The sequence below is a fragment of the Pimephales promelas genome, chromosome 24 (assembly GCF_988280905.1).
Source record: "Pimephales promelas chromosome 24, fPimPro1.hap1.1, whole genome shotgun sequence".
Lineage (NCBI taxonomy): Eukaryota > Metazoa > Chordata > Actinopteri > Cypriniformes > Leuciscidae > Pimephales > Pimephales promelas.
This window is the reverse complement of record NC_142792.1, coordinates 18,594,845-18,612,663: the sequence shown is the minus strand read 5'-3', so window position 1 is coordinate 18,612,663 and position 17,819 is coordinate 18,594,845. Positions and strand designations below refer to the sequence as shown.

The 17,819-nt window shown below is 36.4% G+C and overlaps 1 protein-coding gene and 1 long non-coding RNA gene across 3 annotated transcripts in view; one reads left to right on the top strand and one right to left on the bottom strand.

Annotated features, from left to right (window-relative positions):
* LOC120477097 (uncharacterized) overlaps nucleotides 1-17,819 on the top strand; it is a 283,701-nt gene that overhangs the window by 60,640 nt on the left and 205,242 nt on the right. The gene's annotated exons all lie outside the window — the stretch shown is intronic.
* The window catches only part of gramd4a (GRAM domain containing 4a), a 49,687-nt gene continuing 41,184 nt past the window's right edge, over nucleotides 9,317-17,819 (bottom strand). For both annotated transcript variants that reach the window (XM_039668504.2, XM_089126817.1), the window contains 5 exons: nucleotides 14,739-14,883; nucleotides 14,465-14,558; nucleotides 13,801-13,891; nucleotides 11,780-11,848; nucleotides 9,317-10,864 (listed from right to left, as the gene is read on the bottom strand). In XM_039668504.2, the coding sequence (XP_039524438.1) occupies nucleotides 10,766-10,864; nucleotides 11,780-11,848; nucleotides 13,801-13,891; nucleotides 14,465-14,558; nucleotides 14,739-14,883 (498 nt within the window). In that variant the 3' untranslated portion in view covers nucleotides 9,317-10,765. The remainder of the gene's footprint in view (nucleotides 10,865-11,779; nucleotides 11,849-13,800; nucleotides 13,892-14,464; nucleotides 14,559-14,738; nucleotides 14,884-17,819) is intronic.

The window sequence follows — 17,819 nt, the reverse complement described above, 5'->3', positions numbered from 1 at the left end:
CCTCGCTAGAGAAGCGTTCTGTCTTTTTTCTTGCTAATTCTGTCATGTAAAAGGCAATCCCGCCATGGCACGAGTGCAACTGTCTTTTAAAGGGAATGGGACATGAGAAACTGATTGGTTTATTGCAAAACACACGCCCAAAACACAACCATTACTTATTAATAGAATAGGGACAACCCTTTTGGACCATGCGCCAGGAGCGCCGACCATTTTCCCCGTCGTTGAACAAACAAAAGTGGATTCAGACACGACCTAAGTGCACTTGCGCCATGCGCTTAGGTCATTAAAATAGGGCCCTAGGAGTACAATTACCAGTAAAGCATTTAATGCATACATAAATAGCTGAGTATGCATTAACAACTGCAAGCTCTTGTGTTCAACTCATTCCAACCCAATCTCAAGAGAAAACATTTTTAAAAAGTGGTGATTTTATGTGAATTGTAGAAAAACATGCTATTTTTAAAAAAACGTAAGGATGAAGGTCCACCCCTAAACATAAACATCACAGTAAGCAGATCATACAAAAAATTACGGCTAAGCAACCATTTCCTAAAAAGCAAAATATTTAGGTTTCACCAAACCCTATTGTATGCCTTCTGAACAAAAGAATGGGCATATGACATGATTAGACAACACTGGGGTGAATTATCCCTTAAGATGGGTCATGACATGCCTTAATTCCTTAATATACATATATTCTTGTGCAAAAAGTCATGTATTTTAAACTAAATAACCATCTTTAAACAATGTGCAACCAGCAAATATGACAACAAACTATGAAAAATGATAAAAATATAAAATATTATAATGAAAATATAAAAGTACAATCCATCGAACAGACAAAAGGTGGAATGTCTGGTAGAAGTTTAGCAGCTCTTTCTGCACAACTCTGCTAACAGCTGTGTCTTGTGTTTCTGTTTCGAGTTAAACATCTGTCGATAAGAGCCCAGTGGTCCCTTGCCTCTGATGCGTATGGCACATAAGATCATTAAAAACAGGCAGCCGTCACCCCATGTGCAGCAGTGCAGCGCCCATGACGGGTAAACAGTATGCTAGCTCATTAGCAATTGACAATGCAGACAGCGTCGGCTTAAAGCCGCCACCGAGAACGTGAAAGCAATGGATTTATTCCCAGATCGAAATCAACAGTGGAATTAATTCTGGAAACGGGGAGGATGAGCTAATGTCAGAATCCGATTCATTTATTCATAAGTAACCTTCAGCACAAGGCGTGAGGTGACAGTGAGATAATGAACCAATCAGTGGAGAGATTTACTCAGTCTGTCTCAACATTCACCCTTCATGACTTGACTGAGAGAGAGAAAGGAAAATAGACAGTTAGAGAGATTATTATAATGAAAAAAGAAAAAAATCTAATGTAACTATTAGTAAAGGTAAATGTTTCCCAAAAATAGTTGCAAGTTCTGTTGTTCCAACAAACTTTCGCAAACAGCATCGCAAGGTTGTGTGAGAGCCGTCAACCCAATCCGATCTCACGACCAAGTCGTACGAATTCGACGAATGATTAAAAGGGGCTAATTCGTACAAATTCATACGAGCTCACTCGTACGAATTAGTACGATTTTGCTAAATTGTACATATTTTACGAATTGGCCAATTCGTATGAATTCGTACGAATGGCCTACCCCTTACGCCGCCTTCACACTGGCAGTTGAAATCAGCTCCGATGCGGCTGCGAAACGACCGGAAGTCATTCATTTCCTATGGAGATTCGCAGACCGCATGCGAATGGGTCCGAAACGGGTCCGAAACGGGTCCGACCGAGTGCGGTGCGAAGAAAATCGTGTCCGTTGGTCATCCGGATGCGTTCAAAAATTTGAACTCGTGCGAAAAGCTACGGACGGTTCCTATCCGACAATTCCAGCAGAAGTTGAGCGTTAATTGCTATGGTACTGATTAAACAAACCTGAATTATTAAGTTTTAATAAAATAAATTATGATTTTATAACGATAAGTTGTCATGTCATTTTTCATTTTCATGACTTGCTAACGTTTATGAGGGCAGTACAATTAAATTGAAGGTAGACATTGAACTATTGACCACTATATCACATATTTTAGCCAACCTGACATGTCAACGTATCATCAGAGAGATCATACAGAACTGACAGAATCAAACTTTAATAAAAATAAAAAAAAAACAGAATCAAACTTTAATCTCTCTCTCTGCCATTTTTGTTCTACCCGTGTCCGACGCTTTTCACTGTGTAGTCGGACGTCCGTTGGGAACGTATTGTGTATTACGGAGCTGATTTCAACTGCCAGTGTGAAGGTGGCGTTACACCTACCCATCACGTGGGTTTAGACAAATCGTACGAATTCGTACGAGTGAGGTCGTACGAATTAGCCCCTTTTTAATCATTCGTCGAATTCATACGACTTGGTCGTGAGATAGGGTAGGTCAACCTGTGGTTAGAATTGAAAATATCGATTTTCGATACAGGATACCAGCTACGCTTTCTCGCTCTCTAATCTCTCACACAGCGAGTTGACACACAAACCCGCATCCTCTCACTCATCAAAGCCTCAGTTTTACTCTCATTTAATTGGAGAAAGCTGCTAGCTAACCAGAGTTTGATGTCACTGTAACATTCCTGTGCATTGTCCAACGAACAGGTTTTCGCCCCACATTAAAGTAAAACTGGAGATTGTCTGCAGAGCAATGATATGAAATGCTATAATTTCGAAAAACGCTGCTTAAAGGAAGCACGTAGAGCGAAAACAACAACGGTCCCAAAATCGACCCCTGAGGGACACCACAAACTAAAGTGGCCAATGTGGATTCACAGATTAGGGAATATTCCCTATTACAGAATTAATCAGAAACCATGACAACTAATGATGAACTCGAACACAGGCAAAACATTGACAAAGAAAAAAGTTTCTGCATGTAGAATTGCTAGGTACTTCATTTGAATATGTAACATAGGTGAGTCAGCTAGTATTGCGCTCCTCTCTTCTGACTGGATAGACAATTTCAACGTGTTCCTTGTGAACTCTATATTGGCTATATTTATGTTACCATGAGGGGCCATGCTATTACTCTTAAATTTCCATCTGCCAAACATAATTTTCCTCTTATCAAATGTTATAAAGTGTTGTACATCAGTTCATATGGATATTCTGTCCAGCACAGGGACAGTCAGTTTTGAGAGACTGATTGCTTACGGTTATGTCCCTGTGCTGCTGTACCACTTTTAACATTTGCCCATAAAATATGGGTGACTCATAAGTTGTCAAATGACTATGGCATGGCCTCCTAATGCAATAGCAGGGTCACCTCTGCCACATAGATGATGATTGCCACATCATTCAACAGCCCTGCATCAATCTGTGCACCCGTTATTGGCCTCCAGAGACGACCCAAACTCTCCGTCACGTCCTTTCCTCTTCCCTCATATCGCCCGACCTCTGCTCTCCACTCTCTGATCATCTAGTCTACTCTCAGATGGATCATGATGGATCTGGAGCTTCACAGAATCGCCACATCTCTCACCGTTTACAAACTGCCCTGTCAAAAGCGACAGACACCGCGCTTGCCAAAATACTCTGCCTCCATCATCAGCTTTTGAAAGTTTCTAGTCATTATACACTGAAAATGCTCTGTGTCGCCATTTTAAAAGTAAAATATATATAAAAAAAAAAATTTCACACTTTCTGTGTTTAACAGTCTGTCCTCATAGAATAAATGACTCTACCTGATCAGGCTGAGACAGGTCACCAGAAGGGCGTACATAGATGACTCTGTCTTTAAAAAGCATGCAGAGTATGGTTCCAGTCAGTTCAACTCCAGGTTCCAGTGTAGGTTTGACCAGTTGTGTGTTTAAAGCTCTCAATATCTCCAATCTTAAATGTAAAAAAGAGAGTAAATTACTTGCATAATAAATACTGAATAAGTGGGTTTAAATGTAACATCTTAAATCACTCACTGGTGCACTGTGGGTTCATAAAGGCTGAGACCACATTGAAAGTTAAATAATTCAAGAAGAAACCATGCGACTTTAACAGAGGGGATAATTAAGACTCGGCACAACATCCAATCAAAGCCTTGCAAATTTTTTTTTGACATTGAATCTCTCAAAAGGGCCAGATAATGTGAAAAGTAAATGCTGACTGAGAACAGTTATGGAAGCATAGGACATTAAATAAATGACAAGATATCCATTTTGAAGGAAGAATCTCATACAGGTGAGTAAGTGGTTGATGACGACATTATCATTCTTAATAAATGTGATTATGCCTTTAATTTTTAAATGGTTGATTACAAAAATTAACCACGGTTTCACTACAAAAACACATGGTTGTTGCAGTTAAACAATGGTAACCACAAAATAACCATGGCTTTCCTACACATAACCATGGTATTTGTTGTAAAACTTATACAAATGGTAATCAATCAAAAATGGTTACTACACTTTTACAACAATAAAACCATGGTTAATTTTTGTAAGGGATTTGTTTATGCAGTATAAAAAATGCAGTATTAAAACATTTAAACAACTAATCTCAGAGTTTTAGTTACTTATTCAGTGTTGAGTTGAAGTTTTGATTCAAAAATAGAATGAATATGCTGCAACACCTGCTGGAAATTCCAACGTTTTTGGAATTGTACTCCACTGATAATGTAACCATTATTTAGGAGTTGGACTCTAGCCATTCCCTTTGGTACAACTGTGGTTTCTGGGGAGGTCAATAGACACACTTCTCTAATGAAGGGACCACCTGTGTTTCTTTGGCACCTAAAGGAAATAAGAAAATGTTATTTTGCACTTGCATTTCTAGTTCAGAAATAACATATCTTAAGTTACATATCAGGCAGTTAAATAGGCTACTCAATTATAGGCTAACTGTCTATGACTAAATGCAAATACTTTGCTGGATGAATAGCATATTCATTGTTGTTCACAATTTTACCTTCTTCTCATGTTCACAGTTCCCTGTGAGGCCTCACCACTGAAGTTACGTGCGAATTGGAACGCTGGAGTGGGTCTGGTTTGTGGCAAACGGTTAAAAAGTCTTCGTCTCTCATTTTCTGAATGATTTTCTCTGTCCCCTAGAGCCTCCTCAATTCTATTCAAAATGTCAGGAGTAGTTAAAATTGTTTCTACAATGCGTCTAGCCATTTTAGCTCACTCATTTAAAATAATAATACTTGCAGAGGTTTATGGTTAAAATGCAAATGAGTGGCGCCAAATGAACTTGTATCTGTTTAAATTGGTCAGCGCAGCGCTGGTGAGGATTGTTCGCGCCGCGCTGCCCATTGGGTGTCGCTAGGAAACACGTCCGCGCTGCGCTGGTGAGGATTGTTCGCGCCGCGCTGCCCATTGGGTGTCGCTAGGAAACACGTACGCGCTGCGCTGGTGAGGATTGTTCGCGCCGCGCTGCCCATTGGGTGTCGCTAGGAAACACGTCCGCGCTGCGCTGGTGAGGATTGTTCGCGCCGCGCTGCCCATTGGGTGTCGCTAGGAAACACGTCCGCGCTGCGCTGACGAATCGGCCGCGCGGCTCGTACCATTGAACCGCGCAGATGACATGTCAGCGCGGCGCGAGCACTGTAAACTTCCCCTGTCTCGTCCCACTTTTGGTTTGTTTGGCTTCCCATACATATTATGTCGTTTTAACGACTTATTATGTCGTTATAACGAGATGTCGTTATAACGACATACTAAGTCGTTAAAACGACTTAATAAGTCGTTAAAACGACATAATATGTCGTTATAACGAGATAAGTTTTCTTTTTTTCCCCTCACCTTGCGGTTCAGGGCTTCCGTAGTTAAACATAGTAGTAAACGAAACTAAATGTAAGTTAGTTGCTTTTCAAGTTGGAATGTTGCCTAAAAGATGTGAATGTTCACTCTTGTGAAGATTGAAGTAAATACTGATTGACTGCCAGAATGTCTTGAAATGGATGGAAATTCCTCCATGAAGGCACAACATATATCGAGAACCTTTTTTACACATTAAGACTGCTCTGCTGTAGGCACTTGATGATGATAATTGGGGATTTGAACCTAACGTTTGTGATCATGTGTAGCCCATTACGCGCTCCACAGAGCCTTTTAAAACCACCACAATAAAATCATATATTGGTTGATCCAGCCGTATCATGTGATTTACAGGGAGCATATATTTCTACATGTCCATCTGGTGTCTTCAATCCCTTCACCACAGTGCCGTCTAGTGGCAGATTGCAGGTAGTGCCAGCTGGTCACTATAACAGGTCTTGAATAAGTTCACCTCAAAATGTAATTGAATAAAAGCAAAGTGTTGAAGGACTCTATTTTCCCTATACTTGAATCTATTTAGGAAAAAAAAAAATATATTTTGAAGAGCCTATGTTTGACTCACTGAATGGTGACTATGATGTCGAGGAGCTGTTAGGAGGCATCCCAGACTGCAACATAGTGCCGGGTAGGTGTTGAATCCTTGTATCCGAATTTGGCTAATTAGTTTAACAACATATGACAACAAATTCATGTTGTTATATGGGGGGCTTTTATCTCAAAATCCTTACGAACATATATCATTTTTTTAAAAAGACAGACACATATAAGTCTATACAATGCATTAATTTACTTAAATTAAAAAAAAAAAAAAAACGTGTACAACACATTATGATTTAACAATATACATTGTTGTATTCAAATCAGAACAGAAGTTTTCTTATATTACTCTATTTTTGTATATAAATTCATTTTTAATCATTTGTCAGAAAAAAAAAACACGCATACAAATAATAACAATTCACATCTGTCAGATGAACTCTGTTTTGCCGTGAAATTATTATGAAAATAGCAAACATTTACACAGTTAACAAACACTTTATCAACTAGTGCCGCATGAAAATTCCAACTTGAGCACCTCCAGATACACAGTGACTTTTGGTGCTAAGTTAAACAGCGTTTTAACCGTGTTTCTTTTAGCATGAGTGTGAATCTCACAAACAAGTCCATGTCATATTTCACCACAAAATCTAAATAAAGATTTATATTTATATTTTGCATAAAGAAAAGGGTTTTTGTTTTGTGAAATTAAGTATCTCCAAATTCTCATTACCGTAAAGCAATGTTTTACAGTAATGAGAATTTGACAGATGGAAATGAGCATGTGACCTGGACACGTCTTAAAAATTGAAATCAGCATGAATTTAAGGCAGTACAATAAATATAATATATGAAAATACATATATATATATATATATATATATATATATTTAATGGTGGCCAAGAATTTGCTGACTAGTTTTAGTTAAATCATGAATTAAAAATTCATTCCCACAACTTTTTTCAGTAAACTGAGGCCATGTTGAACTCATTCGTTCCCTCGTTTTGATTTAACTAAAACAAGGGAACAAATTATTACAACGTGGGCACAATTTAGTAAAACAAGGGAATGAATTATTATAATGTGCAGGCGATTTAAGAGGGAACGAATTGGTAAAAGTAATTTGTGGCCACAACATTAAAATTTTGAGCGATATATGACCTAGGGCCGGATTCACGAAACATTCTTAAGAATAAAATTGTTCTGCTATTTTCTAACTTTAGAAAAAAAAAATATAAGAATATATTGTACCAAAATATTTTCTAAAGTCTTTTTTTCTTAAGATTGTTCTTAAGACAATCATTAACTTCATCGTATGGGGGGTAAAAAAACCCAAAAAACTATGGAAGTCAAGGAAGTTTGGTTTCTGACATTCTTCAAAATATATTCTTTTGTGTTTCAGAAGAAATAAATTCATTCAGGATTGGAACAACTTGAGGTTGAATAAATGATTATCCAATTTTAAGTTTTTGGGTGAACCATCCAAGATGTTTTTAAAAAAAAATATTTGAGAACTCAAGAATTGCACTTAGGAACATTCTTATGAACTTCTTAAGAACGTAACTTCCTGAATCCAGTCCCTGGGGGTGTTCTTGACCATTTTTGTGAAATTCACTCATATATGCTGTATTAATACAATATATTCATAATTAGTTTATTAGTGCTGATGATACATTTTCTAAAAGCATTGGTGGTCAAAACCATAAAAAGAAAAGAAAAAAAGACCAGAAATGATATTATACCAGTTTTCACGCCCCTGGGCTGGGCTGGTTAACAGGGATCAAACTGGTCTGGACTGGATTTTAACCCAGCTTTGTGTAAACATCAGTTTGAGACAGACAATGAGCAGTTTAAAGAAACAACATTTGGCAAAACTATTGGTTACCCGATTCATTGCGGGACACTTCCAAAAGCTCTTGGCAGGGGGTAGTCCAGACAGCAACACAGTGTTGGCCCAGATACGGATTTAACGCATACCAGATGTGGGCCGGATCTGGGCCGACACTATGTTGCTGTCTGGGAGACAACCTTCCTGCAGACTTCAGTTCCAACCCAGCTCCAACACACTTACCTGTTATACCTTGAACACATTGTTTAGCTGGTCCAGGCTTGTTTCACAAGGGTTGGAACTAAACTTTTGCAGGACGGCCTTTGGTAAAATACACAGAGTCATCTTTGGGAGCTGAGAAACATTCAACAGTCCCTCAAAAATGTGAGTAAACTAACAGAAGTAAGGGAAGACAGAGTATTTTCTCCTAAAATGATGATCTTTGGAATGTATTAGATACGAATACAAATCTGCTACTTATTAAAATGTTGGTAGTATATCTGTGCAAACAACCTCTTCAGTTTAGGGTAGAGCGACAAAATATTGTACAATAAAAATTCCTTATTTTCAGTTTCTCTTATATCGCGGTAAATTTTGCGTCGTATTGAATTTACCACTACGGCATCGAGCAGACGTGATGCTTTTTTTCAAAATTTTATACACAAACTGATCTGAAATAACAATGTTGATTAAACCAAAGCAATTTTAAGTTATACTTTATAGTGGCTGTTCAAGATGAGTGTATCTCACAAAAAAATTGAAATATACAAGTCATATTTGACCGTTAACCTTTTTGTTAATGTGATAATGTAACATTTTGTTAATGTGATCTCATTCGTAACAAAAAATAAACTTAATTGAATAATAAAGTGCATTTGTAACACAAATGTTAAGTATAATTTACTTAATGCAATTTATTTTTTGCATTGTTATATGAAGAGTTCAGATGCAAAAGCCTCTAAATGCCATTTGAAATTTTCTTCTTTAATGATGATTTTTATCAAACGTGTATATTTAAGTTCAGTAATTTCACTTAAATAGCAATTATTTAAGTGAAATTACTGAACTTAAATATACACATTTGATAAAAATCATCATTAAAGAAGAAAATTTCAAATGGCATTTAGAGGCTTTTGCATCTTAACTCTTCATATATATATATATATATATATATATTATACATTATTTTCATTGACACATATTTTTTTTATTTTGAGGTGAAATATGATCTGAATATTTCTTTGTGAGATTCATCCAAAGACTTAAACTATAGTCGCTTTATGAACATCTACTTCACTGTAAATCTGAATTTAACTTTCATTTAGTAACGGTTTAAAGTGACGAAACGTTAGCAAGTAACCGGTGTTCATCTGTAAGACATACATGAAATACTTGGTAAAAAAATTCAATAGCACTTTATTTGACAGGCCTGTTCTAGTACTAAACTTAAACCTTAATATTAAATCCAAGCACTTATCTTATATTACTCAGTACTTTCTTGTATGAGTACACAGTTAGTGCACATACTGAAAAATAAAGTGCGACGTTTGACACCTTTCATATCTAACTAGCGTTTTCAAGCGTTAACAAACCAATCGATTAGCCGACTGCTACGACATTACAAGAAAGGCCATTTGAAACCATTTTGAAACTTTCCCCAAAGTTAAATTTGGGGAAATGTTCATGCTAAAAAGACATGAAGCACACTTTGCTGAGAGGTGAGATTTAAGTGAGTTTGAGTGCGACTGTGTTGTGCGCACACAACAACAATGTAAACAAAATGTAAAAAATAAAGGCGTTTTTCTTTTTTTTCCAGTCTGAAAGGTCATTTGCACTGACAGTGATTTGCAGTGACAAAGCAACCAGAAGTCATTTTCAATAAATTTGCCAAAAGGAGCAAAGTTGAACTATAACCAGCCTCATAACTTTTAAAAATAAAGTTTGTGAGATTTGAAAGACATATCAACTGCCTGTACGGCGCCTTAAATCGCCAACTCGCATTACAAATGAATGACTTCCTGTCGATTTGTTGCTGCAAAACGCCTAAAGTGTGAACACACTCTTTTTTCTTTTTTCGTATTTATCAGTATTTTTGTCTTGTTTTACAGTACAAAATATCTAAATTTAGTTAAAAGACAAATTTACTTGTGAAGCAAAATTGTGTAAGAAGACAAGACACATATCTTGAATTAAGTTTTAAACAAAAACACTGATTGAGAAAATTAATTCTTGCAGTGTTTACGCAATTAACATCTTCCAGGTTAAAAACCAGACGTGAAATCTGAATCATTGACAGATGAGTACAAAACACGAAAAAAAGTCGGATCAGTGTGCTCATCTTTTGAAAGCCGAAAAAAAAAGGTCACAGTCGCATGACGAGAAGCCGGCCCGCATCCCTCCGGGTGGGGAAAAGTCTCTTTCTTTGAGATGCAGAACTCTCGCTGGAATGTCAGCTCGCTAAAATCTCCTGCTGGTCACGTCTCAAGCCTACAATCATCAGAATGATCAATTAAAGTTAACCAGGCAGGAAATGCTGGTCCCATACTTATTTTTTTCCAAACGAGATATCCTCCAGAAGGATAAAAGGTTGAGTTATGTCTCAGGGTTGGCTGTGGTCATGATCTTCATGTACTGGGTAAAGATCGTCTCAAAGGCCTCGTCTCTGTGTATCATGGCACCAAAGACCAGTGGCTGCGAGAACAAGATAAAACGACTCATTGTCAGACTTAACTCGATTATTCATCAAAGCAACAAGACAGACACTTTTATTATTTCAATGAGGGTGATGTCGCTGTAAAAAAAACCCACATTAAATGGCTTTTAACACTTATTCCGCCATTGACGGAAATGTCTAGCTGTTATGCGGTAGGGGGCGCTATTACGCATAGCGTACTGAATCTCCTGATCAAAAGACATGCAAAGAAGAAGCAGAAACAAGCAGTAGCACATGTATGGAAGCTTGTTTCCACCATAGAATAAATAAAATAAAAAGGTAATTGCGACTTTTTCCGAATTTTCACACAATTCAGAATTTTTATCTTACAATTGCATGATATAAAGTCGTAATTGCGAGTTATAAAGTCATAATTGCAAGTTATAAATTCAGAATCATGTGATATGTGATCGCAATTGCGAGAGAAAAAACGCAGTCGTTTTTCCTTAGAATTGGACGTGCATAAGTATGCATATGGAGGGTAGAATAAAACGTTTGGTTTGTTTATTTAAAAGCAGAGGCTCTATTCTTTCGTTTGATATATTACACGGTCCAGACATTTATAGAATAAAATAACCTTTTTTTTGGCGGGAAAAGAGTTAAGCAGGACATATTTAAGGTATGTTAAATATCCAACTCGCAACTGCAATTCTTTATATCGTCAAAAAATGTAACAGTATACTCACATAGGGTGATATATACTTATACTTATAGGTATAGCAAATCTCAACCGTTTGATTGCTTGTACCATTGCAAAATTATTATCACCCCGCTCTAATCTGCTAAATACGGCTTTAAGGTATTAAGATATTACAAATATTAATCATGATTTTCTGCGTTGAAACAATGTGTATTGTGATATACATATATTTGACTTGACTTGGCTTGACTACCTTCTGTGTTGACGGTGTGGCAATAGAAATGCCCATTCCAGACCCAGGCAAAACTGATAAAACTTTATACTGTGAATAAAGAAAAGCAAGAGTTATTGTAACAGTAAACGATTTGCAATCAACATTAAACATGATATGTTAACAACCCAGACAGCAACATAGTGTCGGCCCAGATCCAGGACACATCTGGTACATGTGGACACTATGTTGCTGTCTAGGAATTCCTCAAAATGTTCTACTATGGGGAAAAAAGGATAATAAATAGAGTATAGCTCACTTTGGTTCCACTTTGTAGCTCTGAACCATTAAGTTACTCAAGAAAACGATTGTCTGAATGACATGTGACCGACAACAACAAACGATTTTCTTTTAAACTCTAAAATTCATTCAAAAAACAAAACAAAAAAACAGTTTACCTCCCCTCCCCCTCGAAACGTCGTCTGTTCTCATCATGTTGTGTGTTTCGGCGTAGACTACATATATTTTAGACTAAATTTCCCTTCACAACTGACTGCAAACTGCCATTCAGAACAGCAATGCCAAACTTCCTACAATCCAATCATTTTTTCATTCCACTTAAATTTCACTTAAATATATGTCACAGCAAGGAAGAAAGGATTAAAGGGTTAGTTCACCCAAAAAATGAAAATTCGGTCAGTATTTACTCACCCTCATGTTGTTCCAAACCTCTATGTGTTCATGTGTTCTGCTGAACACAAAGGAAGATATTTGGAAGAATGTTTTAATCAAACAGATCTCATTCCCCATTGACAACCATAGTAGGAAAAAATACTATGGTAGTCAATGGGGAATGAGATCTGTTTGATTAATACATTCTTCCAAATATCTTCCTTTGTGTTCAGCAGAACAAATAAACACATAGAGGTTTGGAACAACATGAGGGTGAGTAAATATTGACAGAATTTTCATTTTTGGGTGAACTAACCCTTTAACTTCCGTTTAGTGCTGACTTTAAAGAACTGAATACGTTTAGAAAATCTAATGTGGTAAACCTCACAAACTTTGTCAAATCTAGTGACTAGCTCTGACATGTTCATTCGTATTATTTTTTGGGTTTCTTCTTCATGGAAATTGCAGAATTCAAATTTGAGTCTGCCATTGTTCAGGGTTAAGGCTGGAATACACTACACTACTTTTGCCCTGATTTTTAATCTGGATGAGAATGACGCTAGAAGATAAAAAAGTTATAGCCAGTCTCCAGATGTTTGGGCAATTGGAGTTGAGTAGTCTGACCATGGATTCTGATTTAAAATCTGTCTGACAGTCAGATGCCCTTAAACAAATTCTGTACTCATCAGACTTGAGAAGGCCGTCTGTCGGAAGCTAGCTATTTTAGATGAGAAAGTTTTAAATATGGATATCGTATCGCTTCAGGAGGCCTTTATTTACCACTTGTAACGGTGTGGATTACTTTTATAATGGATGGATGTATTTTTTAGGCTTCAAATTTTGGTCTCCCATTCAAAATTATGCCATTATAAAGCCTGGATTAGCCACAACATTTTTTAAATATAACTCCGATTGGATTCTTCTGAAAGGAGAATGTTATATACACCTAGGATGACTTGAGGGTGAGTAAATCATGGGATGGGATAATTAAATTTTTTTGTCGAACTATCCCCTTTTTTGGTCTGATTGCAAAATAAATCAATTTTATAATAATTACAATTGCATGATAGATATGTGACATTATAATTTAGAAACTCTGAAATTGCTTTTAGTAATTTTGAAATAATTTCAAATACTTAAATAAAAATGCATTTCTCATGTGCAGCCAGTGATGGATTGCTGTCATAGTGCTCGTATCAAGAAAGTGCATAAAGCATAAATAGTCAAAGATCCTTTAAGTTTATTAACAAAAGCAGAAATAGCCTCATTTATTTCAGTTAGCTGCCAAGCCGATATTTCTAATACTAAGTTTTTTTCATGTAATATTTATATTTTACTTTGTTTCAGCTTGATTTCAATGACTTTATAGTTAGAAATAATAATGCACATACCTTCTGGATATCTGTGATGTCCACCAGTTTAATGACTTTGTTCTTCTTTGAAGACCCCGATCTTGAGCTGGAGCTCTCAAAACACAGGTAGCTGATGGATGGACAGCCATTTGTAATTATAATGTTACTACATTAATGTAAATGTTGATTCTATGGTGCCTTCTCATGTTAAATAATTGCAATGAAGGCATGAAAGAGATCTTCATAGTAAGAAGAATCTTTCTGTGCTCAGCAATCAGTAGTTGGGGGTAAAGCGTTACAAGTAATGTAATCAGATTACTTTTTTTCAAGTAACACATTACTTTTAAATTTACAACAAAATTCCGGTTACTTTTTTAAAATAAGTAACGCAAGTTACTTTGATTTTCATTTATTGATTGACAGCTCTTCTGTCCCCATATTGAGAGAAAGGCAGAGGCGCTGTGTGTGTTTGTGTTTGAACATGATGGTAATTGTAGTTCTAGGCTAAATGTGAGCATGAATTTACTCATTTCACTTGCACAAAAACATTCAGTATTCCTCAAAATGAATAGAAACAGTGAAATACAAATATACTTTATGTATTTAATCTCACTTTATAAACCAATGTCTTTGCTGCTGACCTTCGATGATCCAATTCAACTCTACCAATAAGCGACTAATAACTTTCCCCAATGTTTCTTACTTCTCAGTGACGTAGAGCATCCCGTTGCGAATGTAGTCAGTGGGCATCTTCCTGTCTCTGTTTATCAGACAGCATCTCCATCCATTCTCACACACTGAAAAAAAAAAAAACACTACTAAATCACTTGGTTGTACACAAGTGGACAAGTTAAAATCTGTTTGGCATGTCCAACTCAAGCCTGTTTTGTTTTTGTCCATTTAGGTTCCAAGTACTTTTTTTTTTTTCTGGATGCGGAGTCTCATAAGACAAGAACCAAGTCTACGAGAGGTCTCACCGGGCAGAGGTCTCTCATTCTCGGGTAGGTTGAAGATCTCATGGAATGCTCCTTTCTTTGTGTTGTGTGAACGGCCGGGCTCTTCCTCTCGGGTCACTCCGGGTGGGATTGTGGCTAAACTGCTCCGTGAGACCACTGGCTGAATCTTAACATAAAAGAGAGGGATTTTGGAACAACTCAAATAAATAGCTTGCAATAACTAACTAATACTTTTTAGTCATTATATTAAAGTGTAAAAAAAACAAAAAAAAAAACATTTTACTTACATAATGTGACATATTTCTGGGATTTATAGTATTTATATTTATAAAGGATAGGCGTTTGAGGGGGTGAACAATTTTTTTCTCTCTTCTGGAAAAACATGCACTAATCAATCACTCACAATAGCAATTATACCATGGTTCGCCTGAATACTCAATTCTGATTGGCTGAAAGGTGCGCAGTAAAACCGATTAATGCACGGATAGTGCCGTGTCAGTTTAATCACCATTCTATATCAACGCACACACACACACACACGTATCCCATGTGCACTCCAGGCAGCTAGGTGGCAATGTGGAGCACTGCCACACAACAACACCAAGTCCGCGCGCCTGCGTACAACCTTCACTGTCAAGCAGACTTTTGCGTTTTTACGCAAGATTTCCACTCTGGAGGGTGGTTTCACTTTTTTTGCGTTTTTAAGCCCCCAAAACGCTGTCGCCGTGTAAACGAAAGGCACATCCGATAAAGTATTTTTACGTTTTCACCCGCGAGCGTTTTATCAATGCTATCACGTAACTTTTATTAGTAAATAACGTTCGCTACTGAAGCACTACATTAGCAAGGAGGTTGTAACGTCACTGTTTTTGAAATAATTCAACTCACAGCTTAATTTCTAGTAGAGACTGCACAGCCAATCACCTCTCTCTCTCTTTGCTAATTTATTCTATCATTCAATCAAATCATTTTAAAAGGCACTACTTTATCTCTGTGTCCGATTTAAAACGTACAGAATGCTAGCCGTAGCTGGTAGCTGACGAAATTAACCACCATTTTAAACCTTCCAGTCAAATTTAGCGCTGCAAACATCAACAACAGCTTTAACTTGTCAATTCTGGCAAATAACCATGGTATAAGTGTAATAATTAACGGCTAGCAGTGTATTAAACGATTTGAATGCTTCCCTTCGCGTCGGGTGTTTTCTTTGCCTCAGTCTTGCATTAAAATTGTTTAATACACAGCTATCAGTGAATTACGCCTCATGTTTAACGTATTAGGGAAGAAAACAGGTTTCATTTTGATTTCATGTTGACTTTAAGGTCAAAACAATACAAAGTGCGTTCACGGCATGTCGTAAGTACTGTAATTACGCGTTTACGACTTGCAAAAATTGAAAAAAGCATAATGACTAGCATGTTTCTGAGAGCCATAGAAATGTGTTGCCATAGAAACACAATCCCGAGTGCGAGGACAACTCCGAGTGGGAAGTCACGTGTTATCTCGTAATTACGACATGGCGTGAACGCAGCGAAAGTCAACATGAAATGAGTTTATGTGTGTGTCAGAAGTCAGTGTAATGATGTTTTGAGAGAAGGTTAAAGGTAATGGTTTTGGGAAAGATAAAAGGCATTGGTGGTGGTTGAGGAGATTCCCCCTTCCATATGTAAAAGCGCTATATAAATGTAACACATTATTATTATTAATGTTAGTAAGCGCCATTGAGCTCATTCTCATGGACACGTAGTATGTTCTCTGTACAGATTCCCAACAACACAGCAAAAATACTTCAATTCATTGTCCTAAAGGCAAACATTCAACTAGTTCTACCTCTAATGATCTAATGATCTACTTCTAAGAACCCAAACTACACATTTTTGTGTAAACCAGTGTTAGAGTAGTTAACTAAAACCATGAAAAAAATATACAGACATCAAATAAAATAATATATAACGAATAAAAAAAAATTCTATTTCAGCTAGTTTCCAAGGAAACATTTCTCATTTTCATTTAGTTAAATTTAATGTGCTAAAATAACAATTATATAGACATAAAAAATAATAAAAATGACAAAAACGCACAAGATTACTAAAACCGATTAAACAAATAATATTATTAATTCAAACTGTTAACAAAAACAATATAATAGTATCTCCCTGATACTAAAATAACACTGGGGAAACTACTCGAAGCAATCCTTTTCTATCTATGCACACACACACACACCCATCAAATAGTCTGTGAAAATGGATTCAAAATGGCACATTAGCTGTAAACATTACATTAATATGCAATAGCTACATTAGATTACATCAAGCAAAATCATTAATATTAAATACGTTCAGTAGATCAGTCAATTAATGCTATTTTTTTTATACAATTCTGCAGAGAGCAAGAAATGCCCATCTGATATTACACCACATAATTATATTTTGGATGAGAAATCTCATTCCTATTACTGTAACACCAGGTTTTATAATCTTTTTGCATGACACTAATGAGAAAGCTTTTATTATAGTAATGAGAACAGGACTTTTTCATTATAGTAATTCGAATGTGATTTTATCACATTAGAGTAATGAGAATTACTTTTTTATTGTAGTTAGAGAATTTGTGTTTATGGATTAGGGTAATGTACATTATAGAAGCTTGTTTCCGCCACAGAATAAAACAATTAAAAAAATGTTTTTGTGACTTTTTAATCTTAAAATTGTGACTTTTTTTCTCAGAATTGCATGTTTATATCTCGCAAAGGATAAGTCAGTCCTGTTTTCCTTAGAATTTGACTTTGTAACACGCAATTGCGACTTTATATCTCACAATTGTCAGAATTGCGAGATATAGAGTCACAATTGCGCGTCAGAATTCCCAGATGTAAACTCACAATTAGAGCCCGACCGATAAAGGATTTTGAAGGCCGATACAGATACAAATATTTTGGGGTTTTAAAATCCGATATATCGGCCGATATTTGTTTTGTTTTTTATTAAATATTGTTGGATTTCACACACGTGTAAAAGAAAAGCTAACTTTTCTGCACAAGATACGTTTGATACTTTTTCTCTATGTCTAAATGTTCACTCCTCGCAAGTATAACTTACA